At 39.6% G+C, this 25305-nt stretch overlaps 1 protein-coding gene across 1 annotated transcript in view; it reads right to left on the reverse strand.

The window, feature by feature from the left end:
- Window positions 1–25305, reverse strand: part of CENPK (centromere protein K) — a 210546-nt gene that overhangs the window by 103427 nt on the left and 81814 nt on the right. The window contains exons 4-5 of the mRNA XM_053701331.1: window positions 21172–21228; window positions 19950–20022 (exon numbers count right to left, since the gene is read on the reverse strand). Coding sequence (XP_053557306.1) covers window positions 19950–20022; window positions 21172–21228 — 130 coding nt within the window. The remainder of the gene's footprint in view (window positions 1–19949; window positions 20023–21171; window positions 21229–25305) is intronic.

Consider the following 25305-nt stretch of genomic DNA (forward strand, 5'->3'; position numbering starts at 1 on the left):
TTGCCCCTCCTGGTAGGAATGTATATCCCATACGTCACTAGCTCATGGACTCTTGCTAATTACATGAAAGAAATTAGACTGTTTGGCCTTTGATTTGGCCCTGTCCTGAGGAAGGGTATGACCCTTACCTCCAGTAATGTCAGCAATAATTTCTTTCAAGCCGGGCCCGAATAAGGTCTGCCCCTTGAAAGGAATATTAAGTAATTTAGATTTAGAAGTCACGTCAGCTGACCAGGATTTAAGCCATAGCGCTCTCCGCGCCTGGATGGCGAATCCGGAATTCTTAGCCGTTAGTTTAGTCAAATGTACAACGGCATCAGAAACAAATGAGTTAGCTAGCTTAAGTGATTTAAGCTTGTCAATAATTTCATCCAATGGAGCTGTGTGAATGGCCTCTTCCAGAGACTCAAACCAGAATGCCGCAGCAGCAGTGACAGGCACAATGCATGCAAGGGGCTGCAGGATAAAACCTTGTTGAACAAACATTTTCTTAAGGTAACCTTCTAATTTTTTATCCATTGGATCCGAAAAAGCACAACTGTCCTCAACCGGGATAGTGGTACGCTTTGCTAAAGTAGAAACTGCTCCCTCCACCTTAGGGACCGTCTGCCATAAGTCCCGTGTAGTGGCGTCTATTGGAAACATTTTTCTAAATATAGGAGGTGGGGAAAAGGGCACACCGGGTCTATCCCACTCCTTGCTAATAATTTCTGTAAGCCTTTTAGGTATAGGGAAAACATCAGTACACACCGGTACCGCATAGTATCTATCCAGCCTACACAATTTCTCTGGAATTGCAACTGTGTTACAGTTGTTCAGAGCAGCTAAAACCTCCCTAAGCAAAACCCAGAGGTTCTCAAGCTTAAATTTAAAATTAGAGATCTCTGAATCAGGTTTCCCCGGATCAGATCCGTCACCCACAGAATGAAACTCTCCGTCCTCATGTTCTGCAAACTGTGACGCAGTATCAGACATGGCTCTTACAGCACCAGCGCGCTCTGCATCTCTCCTAATCCCAGAGCTATCGCGCTTGCCTCTCAATTCTGGCAATCTAGATAATACTTCTGACAGGGTATTATTCATGATTGTAGCCATGTCCTGTAAAGTAATTGCTATGGGCGTCTCTGATGTACTTGGCGCCATAATAGCATGCGCCCCTTGAGCGGGAGGCGAAGGTACTGACACGTGAGGAGAGTTAGTCGGCATAACTTCCCCCTCGTCGTCTGGTGATAATTCTTTTATAGATAAAGACTGACCTTTATTATTTAAAGTGAAATCAATACATTTAGTACACATATTCCTATGGGGCTCCACACTGGCTTTCAAACATAATGAACAAGTAGATTCATCTATGTCAGACATGTTTAAACAGACTAGCAATAAGACTGGCAAGCTTGAAAAACACTTCACAATAAGTTTACAAGCAATATAAAAAAATGCTACTGCGCCTTTAAGAAGCACAAAACCTGTCTCAAGTTGAAAGAACAATGAACTAAAGCAGTTATACCAACCAAATTTTCACAGTAAATGTATTAAGTTAGCAGAGCATTGCACCCACTTGCAAATGGATGATTAACCCCTTAATACCCAAAACGGATATACAATAGAGAAAAACGTTTTTTAAAACAGTCAAACACACTGTCACAGCTCTGCTGTGACTGATTACCTCCCTCAATATGACTTTTGAAGCCTTTTGAGCCCTCTAGAGAAGTCCTGGATCATGCAGGAAGAAGCAGGAAGTCTGAGTCTGAATTTTTTACTGCGCAAAAAAGCGCTAAAATAGGCCCCTCCCACTCATATTACAACAGTGGGAAGCCTCAGTTAACTGTTTCTATGCAGAAATTAAGCCAGCCATGTGGAAAAATTATGCCCCAATAAGTTGTATCACCAAATGTACGTTAAAAAACGATTAAACATGCCAGCAAACGTTTTAAAACACATTTTTTAAAGAGTATATATCTCTATTAATAAGCCTGATACCAGTCGCTTTCACTGCATTTAAGGCTTTACTTACATTACTTCGGTATCAGCAGCATTTTCTAGTCAATTCCATTCCTTAGAAAAATATTTTACTGCACATACCTTAGTTGCAGGAAAACCTGCACGCCATTCCCTCTCTGAAGTTACCTCACTCCTCAGAATGTGTGAGAACAGCAAGTGGATCTTAGTTACTTCTGCTAAGATCATAGAAAACGCAGGCAGATTCTTCTTCCAAATACTGCCTGAGAAAAAACAGCACACTCCGGTGCCATTTAAAAATAAACTTTTGATTGAAGAAATAAACTAAGTATAAAACACCACAGTCCTCTCACGACCTCCATCTATGTTGAGGGTTGCAAGAGAATGACTGGATATGACATGTGAGGGGAGGAGCTATATAGCAGCTCTGCTGTGGGTGATCCTCTTGCAACTTCCTGTTTGGAAGGGAATATATCCCACAAGTAATGGATGATCCATGGACTGGATACACTTAACAAGAGAAAACCCCTTCCTTTTGAATAGACTATACTCTTTTAGTATGTCCAACTATTTAGTATGTCCAACTATCTAGTAGATATGTCCCAAGGTGTTACCATCAATTTAACCTCTTAAAGGGACATTATACACTCATTTTTTCTTTGCATAAATGTTTTGTAGATGATCTATTTATATAGCCCATAAAGTTTTGTTTTATTTAAATGTATAGTTTTGCTTATTTTTAAATAACATTGCTGATTTTCAGACTCCTAACTAAGCCCCAAAGTTTTATGAGAATACCGTCAGCTACCTACTCCAGCTTGCTCCTGTTTGTTTTATACTAGATTTTTATATCAGTATCTGTGCATTTTATTCTTTATAGTAGTGTCTATTAAATGCAGTTATAAGAAAATGAGTGTATACTGTCCCTTTAAGTGTGTTGTTCATTTTAACCTCTCTTAGACATAATTATGCATAGTATTTGCGGGCTTATATTATACATAGCCTCAATCCACTACCATTACATTATTACATGCCTCACAGTTTTCCCCTTTTTTCCTTCTCCATGCAGAGTGTATGTGCTCCGATCTGTGTGTAAACAATGTGAGTTTCCATGACAATTTAGGATTGCACATCTCTACCAATCAGCGTAATATTCGCTGACCAATTATCACACTTCTTCCCCTTTAAGTAAGGAACGAACGGGCGGCGGCTCCGCCTTTGAAAAAGTACGGCATGCGTGCGAAACATGTTAGGTAGTCCGTTAGAGGATTTTGGGATCCTCTTTTTTAACTTGAAGTAAAAGAAATGTTGGTTTAAAACTGAACAATATTTGAGTGAGTCCTAGAGTGATAAAGGCTCAATACCGGGGCATCAGTCCATATGATTACATATTTACTAGTTTGGTAGGATCACAATTCAATCTAGTTTTTACTGTAATCTAACAGCAGTGTGTGTTCAATTAGCAACAAAGCGGGTTATGGTAAAGGGCTAAAAATAATATTGAGATACTTTGCTTTAACATGTAAGGTAGATATTAATTATTACTTAACCCGCAGACAATAACTAATTCCATTTGGCAAAATTGTTTTGCGAATATCTCTTTGATATGACATTATAGCTCATTTAATTTCAAGCATAGCAAAGCAGATTTGAACTGTAGTCACAATATCTAGTGACTAAGGAGCTATTACAATCAGTGATATTCTGGCACTGCTACCAGACTATGTATACTAATCCCCTAATAGAGCTAAGTAATACAACTACAGCGTGGTTATAAGTAGCTACTTTATTTATTTACTTATTTATTTTTAATAGGCTTTAACAATACTATATTGCTTTATTGCTTATGCGTAAGGTGTACAAAAATTATTATACAACAAATTAACTACAACTTACTTTTTTGGTAACACTGTTGCGAGTGTCTCTTTAACATTACATTATAGCTTTCTTGTACCTAGTTACATGCTTAGCAAAGTATATCTGGACCGTATAGTCCTAATATCTAGTGATTCAGGAGTTACAACATTCTGTGTAGTTTTTGTACCCCGACTAGACTAAGCTACCTAATCTCATATTAGTTGTAAGAGGTATTTTTTATCCAAACGGTGGTCACAACAATACCTATATGAGCTTAAAATAACCTATGCTAATTAAGCTATAAACAGCAAGCTAATATTTCAAATACCTATGCTACCTTATTAACACTCTAAAAAGTGCTCAAAACACAAGCTAACACATGGGATTAATAGTCAGCGAATCAGAAACCAACAGCTAATGGGGTCAATGTGGACCATTATAAGTTACAACTGAGCTGAAATAGTTATTGCTTTGTTGCACAACAACTTGCTATCTTTACACATTATGTTGTAATACTGGATACACAGGACCTATTTAGCGTTCGCGTCTCCTCATCATATAATCACCCCTTTGAACATTGAAGTCAATATTATTTAAATACATGAGCCGCTAAACACAATTGAAATTTTCTACTGCAGGCTATATACTACTGGACATATTCCATAAATGTCACACATATTATAGGAGATCAAATAGAGTGTATATCCCCCTGACAACGATCTCCAGTTTAAACTCTAGCCCCAGTCATATCAGCTATTATCAGCCTCTTAGTATAACTAACTCAGAACTACTACAATCTATTGAGAGGAGTGGATTTAACTTTACTAGCGTTAAATAGGTTCTTGCAGACTCAAATTACACATTCCCCAGATTACTCAATTTCGAAATATCTGCCTTGGCCATGCATATTCACCTTACCTGAGTGAATTATATATATATATATTTATTTTCTATTACATATAATATTAAATTGTTATCTCTACCAATACTCAGAAGGGTGGTATTTAATACTAAGCTTCATCCCACCTAATAATCCTATGTTTGAATCCCCTTTTTTCTACTGTGTTTTGAATGTGTGTTTTTACCATTTTAATTATACTAATAAAGTTTTGATTTTTAATTTTTTGTTCCCTCCAAAGGGGAAGTTCTTTGTGACCTATGTGCTTATTTGTCGGGAATATTGCTGACACAATATTTACTTTTGCTATAAAGGCAAACTTAGATGAAGAGTGCTTATAGGTACACACTTTCCCAGTAGGCAATTTACCTTCATTTTTGCCCAATCTACCGCATCAACCTGTAAATTCAGTCTGGCACAATTTCTTTTTGTAGGAGACATTAAAAAAACAGAATTTATGCTTACCTGATAAATTACTTTCTCTTGCGGTGTCTCCAGTCCACAGATTCATCCTTTACTTGTGGGATATTCTCATTCCCTACAGGAAGTAGCAAAGAGAGCACACAGCAAAGCTGTCCATATAGCTCCCCCTCTAGCTCCACCCCCCAGTCATTCGACCAAAGGTTAGGAAGAAAAAGGAGAAACCATAGGGTGCAGTGGTGACTGTAGTTTAAACAAAAAAATTTTTACCTGACTTAAATGCCAGGGCGGGCCGTGGACTGGATACACCGCAAGAGAAAGTAATTTATCAGGTAAGCATAAATTCTGTTTTCTCTTGCAAGGTGTATCCAGTCCACGGATTCATCCTTTACTTGTGGGATACCAATACCAAAGCTTTAGGACACGGATGAAGGGATGGAAAACAAGACAGGTACCTTAAACGGAAGGCACCACTGCTTGCAAAACCTTTCTCCCAAAAATAGCCTCCGAAGAAGCAAAAGTATCGAATTTGTAAAATTTGGAAAAAGTATGCAGTGAAGACCAAGTCGCTGCCTTACAAATCTGTTCAACAGAAGCCTCATTTTTGAAAGCCCATGTGGAAGCCACTGCTCTGGTAGAATGAGCAGTAATTCTTTCAGGAGGCTGCTGGCCAGTAGTCTCATAGGCCAAACGGATGATGCTTTTCAGCCAAAAGGAAAGAGAGGTAGCAGTCGCTTTCTGACCTCTCCTCTTACCAGAATAGATAACAAACAAGGAAGATGTTTGTCTGAAATCCTTAGTTGCTTGTAAATAGAACTTTAAAGCACGAACTACATCAAGATTGTGTAATAGACGTTCCTTCTTCGAAGATGGATTAGGACACAGAGAAGGAACAACTATTTCCTGGTTAATATTCTTGTTAGAAACAACTTTAGGAAGAAAACCAGGCTTGGTACGCAAAACTACCTTATCTGTGTGGAACACCAGGTAAGGTGAATCACACTGTAAGGCAGATAATTCTGAAACTCTTCGAGCAGAAGAGATAGCTATCAAAAACAAAACTTTCCAAGATAACAACTTAATGTCTATGGAATGTAAAGGTTCAAACGGAACCCCTTGAAGAACTGAAACAACTAGATTCAAACTCCATGGCGGAGCCACAGGTTTATAGACGGGCTTGATTCTGACTAAAGCCTGAGCAAACGCTTGAACGTCTGGTACCTCTGCCAGACGCTTGTGTAACAGGATAGACAAAGCAGATATTTGTCCTTTTAAGGAACTAGCTGACAATCCTTTCTCCAGTCCTTCTTGGAGAAAGGACAATATCCTGGGAATCCTAATCTTACTCCATGAGTAACCCTTGGATTCACACCAACAAAGATATTTCCGCCATATCTTATGGTAGATTTTCCTGGTGACAGGCTTTCTAGCCTGAATCAGAGTATCTATAACTGACTCAGAGAACCCACGCTTTGATAGAATTAAGCGTTCAATCTCCAAGCAGTCAGACATAGAGAAACTAAATTTGGATGCTTGAACGGACCCTGTATTAGAAGATCCTGCCTCATTGGCAGTGTCCATGGTGGGACAGATGACATGTCCACTAGGTCTGCATACCAAGTCCTGCGTGGGAAGCAGGCGCTATCAGAATCACCGAAGCCTTCTCCTGCTTGATTCTGGCAACCAGACGCGGGAGGAGAGGAAACAGCCAGATTGAAGGACCAAGGCGCTGCTAGAGCATCTATCAATACCGCTTTGGGATCCCGGGACCTGGACCCGTAGAGAGGAAGTTTGGTGTTCTGACGGGACGCCATCAGATCCAACTCTGGGGTGCCCCATAGCTGAGTCAGCTGGGCAAATACCTCCGGATGGAGTTCCCACTCCCCCGGGTGAAAAGTCTGACGACTTAGAAAATCCGCCTCCCAGTTGTCTACTCCTGGGATGTGAATTGCTGAGAGATGGCAGGAGTGATCCTCCGCCCACCTGATTATTTTGGTTACTTCCGTCATCGCTAGGGAACTCTTTGTTCCCCCCTGATGATTGACGTAAGCTACAGTTGTGATGTTGTCCGACTGAAATCTGATGAATTTGGCCGCAGCTAGTTGAGGCCATGCCTGAAGAGCATTGAATATCGCCCTCAGTTCCAGAATGTTTATCGGGAGAAGAGTTTCTTCCAGAGACCATAAGCCCTGAGCTTTCAGGGAGTCCCAGACCGCACCCCAGCCTAACAGACTGGCGCCGGTCGTTACGATGATCCACTCTGGCCTGCGGAAACATATTCCTTGAGACAGGTGATCCTGAGACAACCACCAGAGAAGAGAATCTCTGGTCTCCTGGTCCAACTGAATTTGAGGAGACAAATCTGCATAATCCCCATTCCACTGTTTGAACATGCATAGTTGCAGTGGTCTGAGGTGTATCCGAGCAAAAGGGACTATGTCCATTGCCGCAACCATTAGTCCTATTGTCTCCATGCACTGAGCCACAGATGGCCGAGGAATGGAATAAAGAGCTCGGCAAGTAGTTAAGAGTTTTAGCTTTCTGACCTCTGTCAGAAATATTTTCATTTCTACCGAGTCTATCAGGGTTCCTAGGAATGGAACTCTTGTGAGGGGGGAGAGAGAACTCTTTTTGATGTTCACCTTCCACCCGTGAGACCTCAGAAAGGCCAATACAATCTCTGTGTGAGACTTGGTTCTTTGGAAAGTTGACGCCTGAATTAAGATGTCGTCTAGGTAAGGCGCCACTGCTATGCCCTGCGGTCTTAGAACCGCCAGGAGGGACCCTAGCACCTTTGTGAAAATGCTTGTCCAGAAAGTCGAACCTGAGAAACTGGTGATGATCTTTGTGGATAGGAATGTGCAGATACGCATCCTTTAGATCCACGGTAGTCATATATTGACCCTCCTGGATCATTGGTAAGATTGTCCGAATGGTCTCCATCTTGAATGATGGGACTCTGAGGAATTTGTTTAGAATTTTGAGATCCAAGATTGGTCTGAAAGTTCCTTCTTTTTTTGGGAACCACAAACAGGTTTGAGTAAAACCCCAGTCCTTGATAAGATAAGAAGGGAAAAACATATTTTCCTTTTATTATCTTTATTTATTTATTTATTTATTTTTTTCTCTTTTTCTTCTCTTTCTTTGTTCTTGTTTTTGTCTTCTGTTTGAATGATAGTTTGATTGGATCCACCGTTTATCCTATGCGAAAAATTTCCAACAGCATATGCAAATGAACGATATGAGAATATTTTGTTAGCTCTCGCTTTTTTTCTGTGTGTGTTCTACAAAATACTGTATTTAAGGAGAGATCTTTTTATTTAAATCCTATGTTATCTCCTTTCGTTTTTTGTTTTTACACCTGACCCTGCGTGGTGCATAAAGGTGTAAATGTATACAACTATGTTTGCTGTTGGATATATAAATAAAGAAGTAAAAAAAAAACCCCCAGTCCTTGTTCTGCAATTGGAACTGTGTGGATCGCTCCCATTGTATGTAGATCTTCTACACAGCGTAAAAACGCCTCTTTCTTTGTCTCATCTGTAGACAGACGAGAAATGTGGAACCTTCCCCTTGGAGGAGAGTCCTTGAATTCTAGAAGGTATCCCTGGGCTACAATCTCTAATGCCCAAGGATCGTGTACATCTCTTGCCCAGGGTCACAGTCATCCAGAGTAGCTAATACCTCCCTAAGTAAAACATGGAGGTGTTCTAGTTTAAATTTAAAAGCCAATGTATCAATCTGTCTGGGGAGGAACCCTTCCTGAATCAGAGACTTCTCCCTCAGACATCAAATCCCTCGCTCCCACTTCAGAGCGTTGTGAGGGTATATCGGATATGGCTACCAAAGCGTCAGAATGCTCATAATCTGTTCTTAGAACGGAGCTATCACGCTTTGGTGGTAACACGGGCAGTTTAGATAAGAAGGCTGTAAGAGAATTATCCATGACTGCCGCTAAGTCTTGTAATGTAAAAGGGTTAGGCACACTAGAGGTACTAGGCGTCGCTTGCGCGGGCATAACTGGTTGTGACACTTGGGGAGAGGCAGACGGGCTACCCTTGTTACCTTCAGTCTGAGAATCATCTTGGGCCACATTCTTAAGTGCAACAATATGATCTTTAAAGTGTATAAACATATCAGTACAAGTGGGACACATTCTGAGAGGGGGTTCCACCATGGCTTCTAAACACAATGAACAAGGATTTTCCTTAGTGTCAGACGTGTTTAACAGACTAGTAGAGTACACAAACAAGCTTGGAATCACTTTAATCAAATAAAAAACACAATTTGAAAAAAACGTTACTGTGCATTTAAGAGATAAAAAGAGCACACAATTTTACAAAACGGTGAAAAATGCAGCAATCTTTCTGAAATTTTAACAGTATGTAGCAAGTTTCAAAACGATTAACCCCTTAATGCCCAAACCGGAGCAGCCTAAAGCCAACACCTGGTTAAATCACTACAGCACCTTGTCACAGCCTTGCTGTGGCCCTACCTTCCCTTAGGGATCAGATTTGGGGGAATATAGCTTCTTTTAGGCCATCAAACATCAGCAGGACCCTCCATGTGAAACAGCATGAACTTCTCTGCAATTCTAACTGTGCATCTGAGGCAATTAGGCCCCTCCCACTCTACTCCGGAGCTGTGAGGTCTAGTAAATCACTCCTAAGTGACAAAAAAACAGCCATGTGGTAATAACCCCCCAAAAAAAACCAAAAGGGCTTTCAAAGTGTCTTGCAAAACAATTTTTCCTTAGCCAAACAATCGATTGCCCTGAATAAGTGTCAACCAGTATATTAGCCCTATTATGTAAGCATTCAATTCCTTACTAAGTCTGTGAACATAGCTTACCCTCCCCTCATGGGGATCTTGTCAGTCTTCTAGCATTATCTCAGTCTTGTCTAGAAATAAATGACTGAACATACCTTATTGCAGATCACCCTGCAAACTGTTCCCCCCAACTGAAGTTTTCTGGTACTCCTCAGTCCTGTGTGCGAACAGCAGTGGATTTTAGTTACAACATGCTAAAATCATTTTCCTCTCAGCAGAAATCTTCATCACTTTTCTGCTAGAGAGTAAATAGTACAAACCGGTACCATTTAAAATAACAAACTTTTGATTGAAGATAATAAAACTACAATTCTAACACCACATTCACTTTACACTCCCGAGAGAGACCCTAGTGCTTAGAGCCAGCAAAGAGAATGACTGGGGGGTGGAGCTAGAGGGGGAGCTATATGGACAGCTTTGCTGTGTGCTCTCCTTGCTACTTCCTGTAGGGAATGAGAATATCCCACAAGTAAAGGATGAATCCGTGGACTGGATACACCTTGCAAGAGAAAGAAGGTACTATGGAGACTTTACAACAGTTACAAGATATCTGGTTAAACAAAGACACATGGCTGGTTACAGCCGATGTAGAGGTGTTATACACAAGCATCACCCATTGGGTTTAAAAGCTGTCAAACACTTTTTAGACTAAATACTAGAGTTCGTAGTAAAGAAAACATGTCTTTGTCTTCAATAACAGATTTTACTTACAAACAAGGGGAACTGCCATGGGCACAGCATGCGCACCAACCTATGCAAATTTATTCCTAGGTTGGTGGGAACAAAATACTGTATTTTCTGATACAAGTTATGAATATTCTCAGTATATATATATATATATATATATATATATATATATATATATATATATATATATATATATATATATATATATATATAAAATACATAATACAGTATTTTGTTCCCACCAACCTAGGAATAAATTCTCATGGGTTGGTGCGCATGCTGTGCCCATGGCAGTTCCCCTTATTTGTAAGTAAAATCTGTTTTATGGCTGAGGTATATTGATGACATCATATTTATATGGGAAGGCCCCAAGGATAAGTTGGAATGTTTTTTAAAAGAACTTAATAACATGTGTAATATCAACTTAACAATCTGACGCTACCTTAAAGCAGATATTAGGAAATAAAGTAGATGTGAGTTATAGATGGAGTAGAAACTTAAAACATCTAATTAGCCATTTCGCCAGTAAGAAAAAACTAATACCATGATAGCACATGGTTCATACCCGTGTGGCACATGTTCAAGTTGCATATATGTGTGAAAAATCACGTAAATTCATGATAGATTTGGCAAAAAACATTAAATTAAATCATATATAAGCTGCAACACAACAGGAGTAATATATGCCCTCTGATCTAATTGTCCCAAGGTATATATTGGAATGACGACTCGTAAACTATGAACTACGAGTATCAAAAATGCTGCCAATGACTTATAAAAAGGGAAATCTATCACATCGGTAGCATATCACTTCACAAATATCATCAAGCGAAAGTTGGTAACTTACAATGCACAGGTATTTAAAAAGTAAACGTGGGCATTAGAGGGTGAGAAATAACTAAAACTTTGCTACAATGTGAAAGTAAATGGATTTTTTTATTCAATTCTGTACAGTCAAATGGCTTGAATGAACATAACAATTACTTCTCTTACGTATAAGACCATGAAAATCTGACAGATTATAAAATTGATCATTAAAATGTATGAGAAAAGTTATGCCATGAGAAAAGCTATCACATGAATAAAGTTATATCAATATAGAAAATTGACATGAGTCTGAACATATTTTGAAATAACAGAATTTATGTTTACCTGATAAATTACTTTCTCCAACGGTGTGTCCGGTCCACGGCGTCATCCTTACTTGTGGGATATTCTCTTCCCCAACAGGAAATGGCAAAGAGCCCAGCAAAGCTGGTCACATGATCCCTCCTAGGCTCCGCCTACCCCAGTCATTCGACCGACGTTAAGGAGGAATATTTGCATAGGAGAAACCATATGGTACCGTGGTGACTGTAGTTAAAGAAAATAAATTATCAGACCTGATTAAAAAAAACAGGGCGGGCCGTGGACCGGACACACCGTTGGAGAAAGTAATTTATCAGGTAAACATAAATTCTGTTTTCTCCAACATAGGTGTGTCCGGTCCACGGCGTCATCCTTACTTGTGGGAACCAATACCAAAGCTTTAGGACACGGATGAAGGGAGGGAACAAATCAGGTCACCTAAATGGAAGGCACCACGGTTTGCAAAACCTTTCTCCCAAAAATAGCCTCAGAAGAAGCAAAAGTATCAAACTTGTAAAATTTGGTAAAAGTGTGCAGTGAAGACCAAGTCGCTGCCCTACATATCTGATCAACAGAAGCCTCGTTCTTGAAGGCCCATGTGGAAGCCACAGCCCTAGTGGAATGAGCTGTGATTCTTTCGGGAGGCTGCCGTCCGGCAGTCTCGTAAGCCAATCTGATGATGCTTTTAATCCAAAAAGAGAGAGAGGTAGAAGTTGCTTTTTGACCTCTCCTTTTACCGGAATAAACAACAAACAAGGAAGATGTTTGTCTAAAATCCTTTGTAGCTTCTAAATAGAATTTTAGAGCGCGAACAACATCCAAATTGTGCAACAAACGTTCCTTCTTTGAAACTGGTTTCGGACACAGAGAAGGTACGATAATCTCCTGGTTAATGTTTTTGTTAGAAACAACTTTTGGAAGAAAACCAGGTTTAGTACGTAAAACCACCTTATCTGCATGGAACACCAGATAAGGAGGAGAACACTGCAGAGCAGATAATTCTGAAACTCTTCTAGCAGAAGAAATTGCAACTAAAAACAAAACTTTCCAAGATAATAACTTAATATCAACGGAATGTAAGGGTTCAAACGGAACCCCCTGAAGAACTGAAAGAACTAAATTGAGACTCCAAGGAGGAGTCAAAGGTTTGTAAACAGGCTTAATTCTAACCAGAGCCTGAACAAAGGCTTGAACATCTGGCACAGCTGCCAGCTTTTTGTGAAGTAACACAGACAAGGCAGAAATCTGTCCCTTCAGGGAACTTGCAGATAATCCTTTTTCCAATCCTTCTTGAAGGAAGGATAGAATCTTAGGAATCTTAACCTTGTCCCAAGGGAATCCTTTAGATTCACACCAACAGATATATTTTTTCCAAATTTTGTGGTAAATCTTTCTAGTTACAGGCTTTCTGGCCTGAACAAGAGTATCGATAACAGAATCTGAGAACCCTCGCTTCGATAAGATCAAGCGTTCAATCTCCAAGCAGTCAGCTGGAGTGAAACCAGGTTCGGATGTTCGAACGGACCCTGAACAAGAAGGTCTCGTCTCAAAGGTAGCTTCCAAGGTGGAGCCGATGACATATTCACCAGATCTGCATACCAAGTCCTGCGTGGCCACGCAGGAGCTATCAAGATCACCGACGCCCTCTCCTGATTGATCCTGGCTACCAGCCTGGGGATGAGAGGAAACGGCGGGAACACATAAGCTAGTTTGAAGGTCCAAGGTGCTACTAGTGCATCCACTAGAGCCGCCTTGGGATCCCTGGATCTGGACCCGTAGCAAGGAACTTTGAAGTTCTGACGAGAGGCCATCAGATCCATGTCTGGAATGCCCCACAGCTGAGTGACTTGGGCAAAGATTTCCGGATGGAGTTCCCACTCCCCCGGATGCAATGTCTGACGACTCAGAAAATCCGCTTCCCAATTTTCCACTCCTGGGATGTGGATAGCGGACAGGTGGCAGGAGTGAGACTCCGCCCATAGAATGATTTTGGTCACTTCTTCCATCGCTAGGGAACTCCTTGTTCCCCCCTGATGGTTGATGTACGCAACAGTTGTCATGTTGTCTGATTGAAACCGTATGAACTTGGCCCTCGCTAGCTGAGGCCAAGCCTTGAGAGCATTGAATATCGCTCTCAGTTCCAGAATATTTATCGGTAGAAGAGATTCTTCCCGAGACCAAAGACCCTGAGCTTTCAGGGATCCCCAGACCGCGCCCCAGCCCATCAGACTGGCGTCGGTCGTGACAATGACCCACTCTGGTCTGCGGAATGTCATCCCTTGTGACAGGTTGTCCAGGGACAGCCACCAACGGAGTGAGTCTCTGGTCCTCTGATTTACTTGTATCTTTGGAGACAAGTCTGTATAATCCCCATTCCACTGACTGAGCATGCACAGTTGTAATGGTCTTAGATGAATGCGCGCAAAAGGAACTATGTCCATTGCCGCTACCATCAACCCGATCACTTCCATGCACTGAGCTATGGAAGGAAGAGGAACGGAATGAAGTATCCGACAAGAGTCTAGAAGCTTTGTTTTTCTGGCCTCTGTCAGAAATATCCTCATTTCTAAGGAGTCTATTATTGTTCCCAAGAAGGGAACCCTTGTTGACGGAGATAGAGAACTCTTTTCCACGTTCACTTTCCATCCGTGAGATCTGAGAAAGGCCAGGACTATGTCCGTGTGAGCCTTTGCTTGAGGAAGGGACGACGCTTGAATCAGAATGTCGTCCAAATAAGGTACTACAGCAATGCCCCTTGGTCTTAGCACAGCTAGAAGGGACCCTAGTACCTTTGTGAAAATCCTTGGAGCAGTGGCTAATCCGAAAGGAAGCGCCACGAACTGGTAATGCTTGTCCAGGAATGCGAACCTTAGGAACCGATGATGTTCCTTGTGGATAGGAATATGTAGATACGCATCCTTTAAATCCACCGTGGTCATGAATTGACCTTCCTGGATGGAAGGAAGAATAGTTCGAATGGTTTCCATCTTGAACGATGGAACCCTGAGAAACTTGTTTAAGATCTTGAGATCTAAGATTGGTCTGAACGTTCCCTCTTTTTTGGGAACTATGAACAGATTGGAGTAGAACCCCATCCCTTGTTCTCTTAATGGAACAGGATGAATCACTCCCATTTTTAACAGGTCTTCTACACAATGTAAGAATGCCTGTCTTTTTATGTGGTCTGAAGACAACTGAGACCTGTGGAACCTCCCCCTTGGGGGAAGCCCCTTGAATTCCAGAAGATAACCTTGGGAGACTATTTCTAGCGCCCAAGGATCCAGAACATCTCTTGCCCAAGCCTGAGCGAAGAGAGAGAGTCTGCCCCCCACCAGATCCGGTCCCGGATCGGGGGCCAACATTTCATGCTGTCTTGGTAGCAGTGGCAGGTTTCTTGGCCTGCTTTCCCTTGTTCCAGCCTTGCATTGGTCTCCAAGCTGGCTTGGCTTGAGAAGTATTACCCTCTTGCTTAGAGGACGTAGCACTTTGGGCTGGTCCGTTTCTACGAAAGGGACGAAAATTAGGTTTATTTTTTGCCTTGAAAGGCCGATCCTGAGGAAGGGCGTGGCCCTTACCCCCAGTGATATCAGAGATAATCCCTTTCAAGTCAGGGCCAAACAGCGTTTTCCCCTTGAAAGGAATGTTAAGTAGCTTGTTCTTGGAAGACGCATCAGCCGACCAAGATTTCAACCAAAGCGCTCTGCGCGCCACAATAGCAAACCCAGAATTCTTAGCCGCTAACCTAGCCAATTGCAAAGTGGCGTCTAGGGTAAAAGAATTAGCCAATTTGAGAGCATTGATTCTGTCCATAATCTCCTCATAAGGAGGAGAATCACTATCGACCGCCTTTATCAGCTCATCGAACCAGAAACATGCGGCTGTAGCGATAGGGACAACGCATGAAATTGGTTGTAGAAGGTAACCCTGCTGAACAAACATCTTTTTAAGCAAACCTTCTAATTTTTTATCCATAGGATCTTTGAAAGCACAACTATCCTCTATGGGTATAGTGGTGCGTTTGTTTAAAGTGGAAACCGCTCCCTCGACCTTGGGGACTGTCTGCCATAAGTCCTTTCTGGGGTCGACCATAGGAAACAATTTTTTAAATATGGGGGGAGGGACGAAAGGAATACCGGGCCTTTCCCATTCTTTATTAACAATGTCCGCCACCCGCTTGGGTATAGGAAAAGCTTCTGGGAGCCCCGGCACCTCTAGGAACTTGTCCATTTTACATAGTTTCTCTGGGATGACCAACTTGTCACAATCATCCAGAGTGGATAATACCTCCTTAAGCAGAATGCGGAGATGTTCCAACTTAAATTTAAATGTAATCACATCAGGTTCAGCATGTTGAGAAATGTTCCCTGAATCAGTAATTTCTCCCTCAGACAAAACCTCCCTGGCCCCATCAGACTGGGTTAGGGGCCCTTCAGAAACATTATTATCAGCGTCGTCATGCTCTTCAGTATCTAAAACAGAGCAGTCGCGCTTACGCTGATAAGTGTTCATTTTGGCTAAAATGTTTTTGACAGAATTATCCATTACAGCCGTTAATTGTTGCATAGTAAGGAGTATTGGCGCGCTAGATGTACTAGGGGCCTCCTGAGTGGGCAAGACTCGTGTAGACGAAGGAGGGAATGATGCAGTACCATGCTTACTCCCCTCACTTGAGGAATCATCTTGGGCATCATTGTCATTGTCACATAAATCACATTTATTTAAATGAATAGGAATTCTGGCTTCCCCACATTCAGAACACAGTCTATCTGGTAGTTCAGACATGTTAAACAGGCATAAACTTGATAACAAAGTACAAAAAACGTTTTAAAATAAAACCGTTACTGTCACTTTAAATTTTAAACTGAACACACTTTATTACTGCAATTGCGAAAAAACATGAAGGAATTGTTCAAAATTCACCAAATTTTCACCACAGTGTCTTAAAGCCTTAAAAGTATTGCACACCAAATTTGGAAGCTTTAACCCTTAAAATAACGGAACCGGAGCCGTTTAGAACTTTAACCCCTTTACAGTCCCTGGTATCTGCTTTGCTGAGACCCAACCAAGCCCAAAGGGGAATACGATACCAAATGACGCCTTCAGAAAGTCTTTTCTAAGTATCAGAGCTCCTCTCACATGCGACTGCATGCCATGCCTCTCAAAAACAAGTGCGCAACACCGGCGCGAAAATGAGGCTCTGCCTATGCTTTGGGAAAGCCCCTAAAGAATAAGGTGTCTAAAACAGTGCCTGCCGATATTATTATATCAAAATACCCAAATAAAATGATTCCTCAAGGCTAAATATGTGTTAATAATGAATCGATTTAGCCCAGAAAAAGTCTACAGTCTTAATAAGCCCTTGTGAAGCCCTTATTTACGATCGTAATAAACATGGCTTACCGGATCCCATAGGGAAAATGACAGCTTCCAGCATTACATCGTCTTGTTAGAATGTGTCATACCTCAAGCAGCAAGAGACTGCTCACTGTTCCCCCAACTGAAGTTAATTGCTCTCAACAGTCCTGTGTGGAACAGCCATGGATTTTAGTGACGGTTGCTAAAATCATTTTCCTCATACAAACAGAAATCTTCATCTCTTTTCTGTTTCTGAGTAAATAGTACATACCAGCACTATTTCAAAATAACAAACTCTTGATTGAATAATAAAAACTACAGTTAAACACTAAAAAACTCTAAGCCATCTCCGTGGAGATGTTGCCTGTACAACGGCAAAGAGAATGACTGGGGTAGGCGGAGCCTAGGAGGGATCATGTGACCAGCTTTGCTGGGCTCTTTGCCATTTCCTGTTGGGGAAGAGAATATCCCACAAGTAAGGATGACGCCGTGGACCGGACACACCTATGTTGGAGAAAAATATAATTATAATATGGATCATTGAACTGATGAGAAAAGATACGTTATACTCCTCATGAGATAATTCACCATATGAAAATGATAAGATCATACCAATACAGGAAATTGATACAAGACTGGGTACATTTAGAAAACAAATTTGTAATATATACTGAAATAATATATAAATAATATTATTAAGAATATACACAAACTAAAGGAATTCTATATAGGGAATCTAGATATTTAACAAAAGAAAACAATACCACACTATAAATGTAAAATCACGTATTTAGAGGTATAATTACTATTAAATCTTTAAGAGTAGAGAATTACCACAAATTATTAAAATGGCCTATATAACTTTAGGCAACATATAAACACATTTCTAGATTATTTTTATTCCTATGCACTTTTACGATAATACACTAATTTTTTTAGTAATTCTATTATTACAGTCACTTAATATTCAGAATTCACATTCATATGATCACTCAAATATTCTTTATTAGGATTCTAAAATTAGTTCAATAATGCTGAATACTTACTTTATTTTATCTCATGTTATCACACTCGCACATTTACTTTTTGTTGTAGTGGTGTAGTTTAATTCCCTCAAGTTGTCATTACACTCTTCGTGTTCATAATCACCATTAATGTATATGTCACAATCTTACATATTGCTTTCTTATAGTATAATATTTACCATTGATGTCTTTTTTATTAATTATTGATATCTTTTAGATATTTCTGTATAACTGTCAGTGGTTAACAGCATTGCTGTATAAGCATTAGATTACACAAACTGTAAGCAATTAAGCCCAAGATTTCATGGAGATTTAAATAGTATCAGTTTTGGAACAAGTGATACAATCTATCCATTATACAATCTATCCATTCAAAAATAATCGCTATTTCAATGGGAAATATCAGATACTGTCATGTCAATATGCAAACTACAATCCGATTGAAGGACATAATAATGATCCTGATTGAAGGATAGTCAATGACGTCATAATCCTAGGCGGAGTTTTGAGGAGATAAAAACCCGCCGTATCGGCGCTGCCGTAACCCTTTGAGAAAGCAGTATTAGAGCATCCAGTTATGCTCTAATAGAGTTGATATATACAGAAACAGGATAGCTATTTACAATTATTAATGTAGAACTATAAGTGTTGAATTGGAGGAATTTGTACAAACTTTCTTACCATTGAGTATATATAATTTAAATACAGGCAATCGCTGATAACGTAAAATATTGAACAGGTTCATGGGATGAAGTGGTTCTCCAAAGTTATTATTTACCACTGAAGTTACAGGCAATAACTTGCAAAACGTACATGTAAATCAGATGTTCATTTTTTTTTTACCAATTTATGTAAAATTCCTCTATAAAAGCTATATATGCCCTGATAGCAAATAGTTAAAAACACAGTTTTTTGACGATAAATTACCGGAGAGGATTGGATCAGTACATCTGATATTTAGATTCAGTCCAACTACAATAGCTTGCCTAGTTATATTAATATATATATATATATATATATATATATATATATATATATATATATATATATATATATATATATATATATATATGGTCTGAGGAAGGGGAGTGTGTCCCAGAAACGTCACGCTTAATAAAGATTTGATGAAAAGACCAGTGAGTGCCTTCCTTCATCTTGTATACTTACCTGCTGGCACCCTGGCACTAGGATTTTAAAAGTGAGATTGCTCTCTATCTACACACTTTATATATATATATATATATATATATATATATATATATATATATATTCTGTGAACGTTTCTATAGTAAATATAGTATACCTAAAAATACTTGTATATGTTGTTTGACAGTTTTCAATTTAAATTTACTGTAGCATGAAACTAGGTGACTGTGCAATAAAAATATGTATACATGGCATGGTGATGCTGCGATTGAGACTCAATGCAACAAACCCGGCTACTGATTCACCTAACAGTTGCAGCATATATACACTACTGAACTTTAACAAATTAAAACAGCAGACTTTGCCATATGGTTTAAAAAACATAGATGCTTTGATGTTATAAAACAAGATGGTACATACCGCTTAACATCATAGATTTAAATAGAAGCTAAATATGTATCACAGTTTAAACCTCCATATTTATACCTGATAATTAAAACTACAGGAAGTTGTTATCATGGTAAAGCTACATGTTGTGGATTTAAATTGGCCTATACAGTGAAGGAGCAGCACTCATTTATTCAGTATACTGGTATTTATAATCTTTGAAGAATCCTTATTTGCAAACAATTTAATATACTTACTCTCAGGTGATCTCTTCAGCCACTGATTATATTCAGCTGTCAATGCTTTTACTTTCATCATCATCAAATAAAGCTAAAAAAATATTTATAAAATAACAGATTTAATCAGATTTTATATAACAGGAATGGAGAAAGCATTCAGAATTGCTACTACAACTATTCACCTTTGCGCTGCCAGTAACACAAACACTTACCTATTCTGGTATCCTATGATTGACCATACAACCAGTTATTCTGCAGGGTCAGACTGAAATATTTCAGGAAAGGTTTACTCTGTGAACAGCACAAATGGGCTAAAGAGGCTGCTCCTAGGTGGCAACTCGCCAAAAGAACAAGCTACTGAGCTGTTCGTTCCTGGTACAGCGCTTCTCTCTTTGTTTGCATTTGTATTATGACCCTGGGGAGGGTTCCCTAAGGGTGATGGGGGAAACCAGAAGTGGACTCCTTGCCCAGTATGCTTAGAGGAATATGGCTGCACCTTACTGATGAGGCCCACAGAAGGGCAAAACAATTGTCTGGGGTTGTTACGTTCCTTGTTGAGAGGAGAATTGCCTGGTATTTCAGGGCTGGACTGACCTCACTCTGCAGGGTCAGACTGAAATACTTCAGGAAAGTTTTCCTCTGTGAACAGCAGAACTGGGCTAAAAGAGGCTGCTCCTAGGTGGTAACTCACCATAGAATAAGCTAATGAGCTGTTGTTCATTCCTGGTAGACTGGTTCTCTCTTTGTATACCACCAGTTGCGTTACCCACCGCTGACACAAAGAGAACGGTATACTGGAGCATGGAGCGGTAATGGAGGAGGAAAATGCTGGGGATAGCAGCAGTGACTTATACACAGTTAAAGCATCACTATGCAATGTAGGTTCCATAAATGGGAAAGGAAGGGGTTAGAACACTGGTTGGTGCTGCTGAAGAAGCACGGCTGATATCAAATAAGGTCCAGTGACGCTGCACACAACGGGAGGAAAGCAGCACCCCGTGGAAGACCTAGCCTCTGCTATCATCCACAAGCTGGCCATAGTGATGGTAGGGAGTGTGTGATATCAAACTACAAAGGCAACAAGAGCAGTGGTTCATAGCACAAATTTAGCAAATTTTCACAGATACTCCCAAACAAGCTTTAGTTTAATTACTATACACTCTAAATTAGAAATAACACTGAATGCAGTGTAAAAAAATAATAGAGGATACAATATTGCTTTGGTAATATGTTTTCTCACCTGCACATTTGATTCAGGTAGCGCCTCTGTCCCAAGGAGAGCTAGCTGGTTTTGGCACTACACACAAAAATAAATCAATTATAAAAATAAGAGAAAATGGAGTGTGTGTGTGCTATATAAGTATGTGTGTGTGTGTGTATTGTAGGAGATTGTGTGTGTTATATGAGTGTATATGTTGTGTGTTGTATGAGAATGTGTGGTGTGTGTTATAGAAGTGTGATTGGTGTGTGTGTTGTAGGAGAGTGTGTGGTATGTGTGTTATATAAGTGTGTGTGTGGTGGGTGTGTGTGTTATAAGAGAGTGTGTGTGGTGCATGTGTTGTATGAGAGTGTGTTGTAGGAGTGTGTGTGATGTGTGTGTGTGTGGTGTGTGTTATATGAGTGTATATGTTGTGTGTTGTATGAGAATGTGTGGTGTGTGTTATAGAAGTGTGATTGGTGTGTGTGTTGTAGGAGAGTGTGTGGTATGTGTGTTATATAAGTGTGATTGGTGTGTGTGTGTGTTATATAAGTGTGTGTGTGGTGGGTGTGTGTGTTATATAAGTGTGTGTGTGTTATATAAGTGTGTGTGTGTGTGTGTATTGTAGGAGATTGTGTGTGTTATATGAGTGTATATGTTGTGTGTTGTATGAGAATGTGTGGTGTGTGTTATAGAAGTGTGATTGGTGTGTGTGTTGTAGGAGAGTGTGTGGTATGTGTGTTATATAAGTGTGTGTGTGGTGGGTGTGTGTGTTATATAAGTGTGTGTGTGGTGGGTGTGTGTGTTATATAAGTGTGTGTGTGGTGGGTGTGTGTGTTATATAAGTGTGTGTGTGGTGGGTGTGTGTGTTATAAGAGAGTGTGTGTGGTGCATGTGTTGTATGAGAGTGTGTTGTAGGAGTGTGTGTGATGTGTGTGTGTGTGGTGTGTCCCAAGACCCAGTGCCATGATACCACATACCTTTGCAAACCTAAAAATAGGATCGCAAAGGTATGTGGTATCATGGCACTGGGTCTTGGGAAAAAATATTGAAGAACCTAGTTTAAAGGATTCAGAAAACATTAATTAGTGCCACCTACCATTTAGTTTTAAAGCTGAAAACTGTATTTTAATGTTCATAGAGAAAAGGCGCTCAAATTGTTTCTACTATGTTTATTAATGATGGCCAACAGACCACAGATTCATGTGTCAGAAAACTTAAAGGGACATGAAAGCAATTTTTTTTCTTTTGTGATTTAGAAAGAGCATGTCATTTTAAACAACTTTCTAATTTACTTCTATTATATAATTTGCTTCATTCTCTTGATATCACTTGCTGAAAAGCATATCTAGATATGCTCAGTAGCTGCTGATTGGTTGTTGCACCTAGAGGCCTTGTGTGATTGGCTCACACATGTGCATTGCTATTTCTTCAACAAAGGATATCTAAAGAATTGAGCAAATTAGATAATAGAAGTAAATTGGAAAGTTGTTTAAAATTGCATGCCCTATCTGAATCATGAAAGTTTAATTTTGACTAGACTGTCCCTTTAAGGTCTGCATATAAACATATAGCTATTAAAAACACAAATAATAGATTTCCTGACAATGTCCACATTTGTAGCTCTGATTTTTCCTGGAGCTACGAAAGCTAGTTTAGAGGACTGCCAGATGATTATTAATAACTATAACTAGCTTAATTTTAAAAGCTACTCTTTAATGAAAGAATTGTTGCACAAATTGATTTGCTTGCAGTAAAATGTTCTTAAACGCATTAACCAATATAATGATAAAGCATCTAATTCCATAAAAAGGCATTGAACACCTCTTGCTTGCGTGTAAAATGTGTGCTTCTTCTCACCGGCCCCAAAAGAGGGGGAAAAAACACTTGGGTAACAGATTTATTTTTTTTAGGCCTCTCTGGGGCAGTGGGACGAAGCACAATATTTACAGAAAAGCAGGAGGTGTTTAAAGTGATGGTAAATGTAATACTTGTATTGCGCGCCATTCGATGTAACATTTAAAAATAATATAAGTTTAATTCCTGAAAATACACAAATTTAAAACTTACTGTAGTAATTTACATATAACCATTTCTTTGCTACTGCATGCTCCTGCCGCCCCGACACTAAGACCTTATTTTATTTTTTCCTAACTTTCTTGCCGTTGTCCAAGGAAAATCGTTTTTTTTAGATTAAAACATGCCAAAATGCCACAATATTCATTGGACAATGGCGAAAACGTCAGGGGGGAAAAAAGGTCCTAGTGTCGGGCTGCGGGTGCGTGCAGTAGCAAAGAAGCGATTATATGTAAATTAATACAGTAAGTTTTAAATTTCTGTATTTTCATGAATTAAACATATTATTTTTAAATGTTACATCGAATGACGCACAATACAAGTATTACATTTACCATCACTTTAATGTCCATTTAAAGTTCCAATATCCTGTAAGCAAAACACACATTTTCCTCATTTGTTACTTGCCGTGTTTTTCTACTGCATTAATAGTAAGTTTTGTTTCGGTAATGCCTAATCTGCTTAAATTTACATTGTGTCTTGTGTGAGTAAATCGTTAATACATTATATATATATATATATATATATATATATATATATATATATATATATACACACACATTATATATATATATATATATATATATATATATATATATATATACACACACACACATTATATATATATATATATATATAGATATAGATATAGATAGATAGATAGATAGATAGATAGAGAGAGAGAGAGAGAGAGAGAGAGAGAGAGAGAGATCTGTATAGGAAGATGAAGGGCACTCTCAGGGTCTGTGAAATTTGCACATCAGCAAAAAACAAAATTTATGCTTACCTGATAAATTTCTTTCTCTTGTGGTGTATCCAGTCCACGGGTTCATCCATTACTTGTGGGATATTCTCCTTCCCAACAGGAAGTTGCAAGAGGACACCCACAGCAGAGCTGTCTATATAGCTCCTCCCCTAACCCCCACCTCCATTCATTCGACCGAAGACAAGTAAGAAAAAGGAGAAACTATAGGGTGCAGTGGTGACTGTAGTTTTAAAAATAAAAACACTTGCCTTAAAGTGACAGGGCGGGCCGTGGACTGGATACACCACAAGAGAAAGAAATTTATCAGGTAAGCAAAAATTTAGTTTTCTCTTGTAAGGTGTATCCAGTGCACGGGTTCATCCATTACTTGTGGGATACCAATACCAATGCTTTAGGACACGGATGAAGGGAGGGACAAGGCAGGAACTTAAACGGAAGGCACCACTGCCTGTAAGATCTTTCTCCCAAAAAAAGCCTCCGAGGAAGCAAAAGTATCAAATTTGTAGAATTTAGAAAAAGTATGAAGCGAAGACCAAGTCGCCGCCTTACAAATCTGTTCAACAGAGGCCTCATGTTTAAAAGCCCATGTGGAAGCTACCGCTCTAGTAGAATGAGCTGTAATTCCTTCAGGAGGCTGCAGGCCAGCAGTCTCATAAGCGAAACGTATTATGCTTCTCAGCCAAAAAGAAAGAGAAGTTGCCGAAGCCTTTTGGCCTCTCCTCTTTCCAGAATAGACAACAAACAATGCAGATGTTTGACGAAAATCCTTAGTAGCTTGCAAATAAAACTTTAAAGCACGAACCACGTCAAGATTGTGTAACAGACGTTCCTTCTTTGTAGAAGGATTAGGACACAGAGATGGAACAACAATTTCCTGATTGATATTCTTATTAGATACCACCTTAGGAAGAAACCCAGGTTTGGTACGCAAAACTACCTTATCTGCATGGAAGATCAGATAAGGGGAATCACACTGTAAGGCAGATAACTCTGAAACTCTTCGAGCCAAAGAGATAGCTACCAAAAACAGAACTTTCCAAGATAAAAACTTGATATCTATGGAATGCAAAGGTTCAAACGGAACCCCTTGAAGAACTTTAAGAACTAAATTTAAACTCCATGGCGGAGCAACAGGTTTAAACACAGGCCTGATTCTAACCAAAGCTTGACAAAACGCCTGAACGTCTGGAACATCAGCCAGACGCTTATGCAAAAGAATAGACAGAGCAGAAATCTGTCCCTTTAAGGAACTAGCCGATAATCCCTTTTCCAATCCATCTTGGAGAAAGATTAATATTCTAGGAATCCTGACTTTACTCAACGAGTAACCCTTG

Source organism: Bombina bombina, chromosome 2, assembly GCF_027579735.1.
Source record: "Bombina bombina isolate aBomBom1 chromosome 2, aBomBom1.pri, whole genome shotgun sequence".
Classification (NCBI taxonomy): domain Eukaryota; kingdom Metazoa; phylum Chordata; class Amphibia; order Anura; family Bombinatoridae; genus Bombina; species Bombina bombina.